At 38.0% G+C, this 4,928-nt stretch overlaps 1 protein-coding gene across 1 annotated transcript in view; it reads right to left on the bottom strand.

The window, feature by feature from the left end:
- Nucleotides 1-65, bottom strand: part of runx1 (RUNX family transcription factor 1) — a 28,018-nt gene extending 27,953 nt beyond the window's left edge. Inside the window, 1 exon segment of the mRNA XM_037696462.1 lies at nt 25-65. Coding sequence (XP_037552390.1) covers nt 25-52 — 28 coding nt within the window. The 5' untranslated portion in view covers nt 53-65.
- Nucleotides 66-4,928: the final 4,863 nt, after the last annotated feature.

Genomic DNA, 4,928 nt, shown 5'->3' with positions numbered 1-4,928 from the left:
ATATATATATATATATGCGCATACCGTATTTCGCGTCCCAAAGAAACACCATTTGTGCGGTAGCCCAGTCCAAATGGCTCGTGCGTGTCGGTACCACGGTCCTCAGTCTGCTCAGCCGTGTGGACGCTGTGGGGTCACATCGTGGACCTCCGTGTCTCCGATATGCCGCTCCCCCCCCACCACGAAGGCTGAAGGTCCGCGCGCGCTTTGAAGCTCGTGACAAGTCCAGTAAAAAAAAACAAAAAAAAAAACAACCTGCGTCACTTCAACCGTCGGCTTCACTTTGGAAAGTCTCCGAAGCCCAGCTGGAAGGAAGCTTCCAAACAAGCAGGAAGTGAAAGAAGAAGCTCAAAAAGCGTAGAAGAAGAAGTGAAGTTTCAAAGTGCTGCTGTCATTCTGCGCCGGTCCCCTCTCCTCCCTGCTCGATCAATACGCTTCCATCCCAGCCCACAAAGACCAGGCGTTTACCGGTACAGTTCCGGATTTGCATATAGATCCGCCGTCAGCCAATCCGCAAGCTCCGCAGCTGACCAATCAGCGTCACGTCCGTTCAGAAGGAGGCGGGGTTTAGGGGAGAGATGCTGGGACATTGAAATAGCTGAGGCTTCAAACTTCCTGCTTCAATTGGAATAAACCTGAAATTATTATTGTTATTATTTATTTGTTAATTTATTTTAATTATTCATTTTATAATGTTATTATTCTTCTTATTATTACTTTGACCAAGTGGAAACTAGCAGCTCTGCTATGGATCTCCTTTAAAGCCATTTTTGAAATATCGTGAAATATTTGGAGGTGATATTTGAATTCGAGTTGTGTTTATTTGTCGTATGCAGGTTAACACAGGGTTAACAGTACAATGGAATGCTTAGGATGAAAAGAACCGATTAGACTCAATAAAATAAATCAAAGAACAAACCAACAAGAAATACTAAAAGCATGCAATAAGGGTACACAAAAAAGTACCAAAAAGTAATTATAACATTTAAAATGTTCTAAAGAGAGATATTGAGCAACAACATGGTAGAATATAATTTGATGTGATTCAAATTATTAGTTTTGCAGTAAAAAGATCATTATTCTGCAGCGTGTTCCTTTGCCACCAGCACAAACGCGTGAATAGTGCTGGCTTTCCTTCTTTGTCCTCCCTCTTAGTTTTAGAATATATTTTAAAGTTTTATTCATGACATGTAAAGTATTTTTGAATTGAACTGCACTTAATGTAAGGCCCTGACTGAGCAGGCTCCTGCAGACCAGTCTGATCTCCTGCAGCTTTATGGGTTCTCCAGATCCTTAAAATCTAAAGATCATTTGGATTTAGTTGTCCTGAGGTTCAACCTGGTCCACAGAGGTGATGAAATATTTTCAGCTGTAGCTCCTAAACTGGAACCAGCAGATCCTTCATGTCAGGCAGGCTTCAACTCTTGCTGCTTTAAAGTCCCTAAATTGTTCTTAAAACACATTGTTGCCTTTTAATGCACAAAATGTAATGTTTTCCCTGCATTTTATGGTTAAATTTTGTATCTGCTCTTATTTTTATTGTATTTTTTGAACTATTGTAAATGTTTTGTATAAAGCGGACCCATCCTGACTGTCAGTACCCAAATCATCCAATAGGGGGCAGTAGTTAACAGAGCTTTCTCCAGAGAGCTTACCCAGAATGAACAGTTTCTTTAAATTTTATAGATAATCAGTCCTTTTGAAAAGGTTTAAATTTATAAAACAAACAAAATTTGATTTTTTTTTTTGTTGTTGTGGTGTTTAATTTATTCAGCTGCCCTGGTGTCAAAATGACCCAACAAGGCTTCCGTCTTAATCATCACTGAGGCCTTGGGGAAGCTGATGCAGCAGCAACACATTTCTTATTTCTCATGTGCAAATTAAACAAGTTTGGATTGTTTTTGTTTTTTTCTGTCTTTATTTGCGTTCAATGTTTAAGAACACTTTGGTTTGGGCATTTTATTTGACAGATTGTGCCTTTATGTCGCATTTATCAAAGCAAATTTGTTTGTACAGCAAATTTCAGATCAGCTGCTGTTGGCCAAGTGCTTCACACAAAAGCAACACGTTACAATATTAATTAAAACAAATACAATTTGTAACAGGAGAGGACACAAAATAAAACAATCCAATGGAGATATATGTGTTTTAAGAAGAGACTTTAAAACACCAAGAGCCTTTCTGATATCTAAAGGACATATGGTTCCTCAGTTCAGGCACTACATGAAAAGACCCGATCACCTCGGTGGACCAGCCTGGACCTCTGAACTACTCCAGACCCCATCGGTGGTTCTCAATTTTTTCACAAAAAGCACCACCTCAGAAAATACTAAGCATCGCCATTTTGGCAACCATTTAGAACCAGCGTTACAAACTTACAAGCTTCTATTAATAAACCAGTACAACATTTAAAACAGACCAGTCTACTTAAACACCTACTAAATAACCAGCTTGCTCCTTTATTCTAACTTGAATACTTCAACAACCCCCCCCAAAAAAGACTGGGCTTTCTTTGGGTGACTGTCCAATGACCGAAACACTCGTTGAACTTAAGGTCCACTTCTAAGGATTTCCTCCAGGATTCTAACAACAAACCAAAATATATTTTAATTGCTAAAAAAAATCATTTCGACTATCTTGATATTTTAACTCCGGGGGTAAACAAAGCAGATGGGATCCTGATTGGCATGTTCCTTTTGGTAAACCATTGTCTGGTCTAGTTTCCACAAGGGTTCTAAAATATTTTTCATAACTTTGTTTCAAGTTGTTACCAATGGGCCCTGTGATGGACTAGTGACCTGTGCAGGATGTCCCCCACCTTTGGTATAGTGATGGCTGGATATGGGCACCAGTGAAACCCACGACACGAAAAGGAAGAAGCGGGTAAAGATAATGGATGGATAGTTACCATGGGGAACTGATAGTTCTTGGGAACCAAGATCGTACTGTACCTATTTAGCAGATCTCAAAGTGCTACAGTGAGTGAACATCAGATAACATCAAGGCAAAAGCAACCACAAAGAGCAACTGAGAGGAGGAACAACCAGGAGGATAATGCCTCAGAAACATCACATCAAAACTTAAAATGCACAAAATGCAGATATAATATGCAAATAAGAACTATGGGTGCAATAAATATAAACAAAGGTACAAATTCAATAAATTAAAAAACTGTAAAAAGAAAGGTTTTAAGACCTTTTTAAAAACATGTCCCGGTCTGTGTGGCCCTCAGATATGAAGGCAGGGCGTTCCAGAGCCGAGGGGCAGCACAGGAGAAAGCCTGGTCTCCTGTAATGTGGGACCGAAACTGACTGAGACCGAGAGGCTGAGAATGATGTAGGTTGGGTCTCAAACACATTGCTACCCAGCTTAAGATACAGTTGAGTATCATCAGCATAACAATGGAATGAGACCCCATAGCTGCCGATAATATACCCAAGTGGTACTATGTACACGTTGAAAAGAAGGGGTCCCAAGACTGATCCTTGGGGCACACCACAAGACACAGGATGACTCAGTGTTAGCTTTCTCTAACAAGGTTCAGGCCCCTGACTGAAGTAGTCTTTTGGATAAAAGACAAAACATTTCAACAAAGAAGAAACCGTCCAGAGGACCTGACTTATCCTAGTTAGATTTATCTACCCGGATTATTGAGCATGCATCAGGACACTTAGCTCGTTAGTTGATCCTAAAGATTAAACCGAAGGGATCACCAACGGTATTTATACCACAATTTGAGGATTTAGTTGAAAACTGTGAGGCACTGCTGAAGATGCTGTGGTGAACTATTTTGTCCAGTGTCTGTGTTGAATCAATAAACTAACTGCACCATCTAAAACCTGCTTTATTATAGATGAACCAACATGCAGCGAGGCATGGGTGGATGAAGAACGGATAATAAAAATTACTCACATTGGTTCAAATATGTACTTAAACAGACTTATACTATGGGAAATATTACAGCTAGGTGAGTTAATGAAACACCATTAGGTTTTTTTTTTTTAATTAAATGATGTAAAACTCAGTTTAAGTTCCTGTCAGAGGAACTCTGAATAAGTGCCACTCAGCCTCGGCTTCAGACTCCTTGTAGCCAAAGGGGAGATAATTAAAAATGTAAACGCCTCATCTCCCATCTTGACTTGAGATGGACATGGCATGACTTGCCCTTGGAAATATACATTTTTCAGATCTTCGTCGTATGTCCAGTTGTGTTTGGTCTATACCGACTGTCTGAAGACAATCTGGAAAGGAAACAAAAAGTCTGACAAAAAAAGAAAAAACAGATTTCTAAATATGATTTTTTAAATTTATTATGTCAATAAATACCACAGTACATGTTCATCACATTCAAAAGTATTTCAAATACTTGAAAGTGCCTTGACAGTAATAAGTTACTGGGATAAATCTATGCTCTAAAACAAAATCACTGAAAGACTAAAACACAAATTCAATATAGATGCTTAAAGAAAAGACTTGTTTTTATATCATGGCTGTTTGAAAACATTAAGGTCACTTAGTGTTTTTATTACTGGAAAACAAATATTCCATTTAAATATAATAATTGTAAAATTGCTACAGCAAAACCAAATTTTTTTCATTAGATAAAGGTTTTTAAAATACCACAGGTCCATCTCATGAGTTAAAAAAAAAAATCAAAACAAACAAACAGAATGAAAGAAAGAGGGAGAGGAGTTGGGTTTCACCCACACAGCATTTTCTACCAACTGACTTGTAACATGAGCTTCTTCCCATCCTCCTCCTTTGATCCTGAAAGTTATAGTAGCTGCTCTAATAACTAGATAAAACACAAACACACACACACACATCTAGTATTATATATATGTATATATATATATATACATATATATATATATACACACATATATATACATACATATATATATATATGTATATATATATATATATAT

This window comes from Nematolebias whitei, chromosome 23, assembly GCF_014905685.2.
Source record: "Nematolebias whitei isolate Nwh7 chromosome 23, NemWhi1, whole genome shotgun sequence".
Taxonomy (NCBI): Eukaryota; Metazoa; Chordata; class Actinopteri; order Cyprinodontiformes; family Rivulidae; genus Nematolebias; species Nematolebias whitei.
This window is presented reverse-complemented; position numbering and strand designations above follow the sequence as displayed.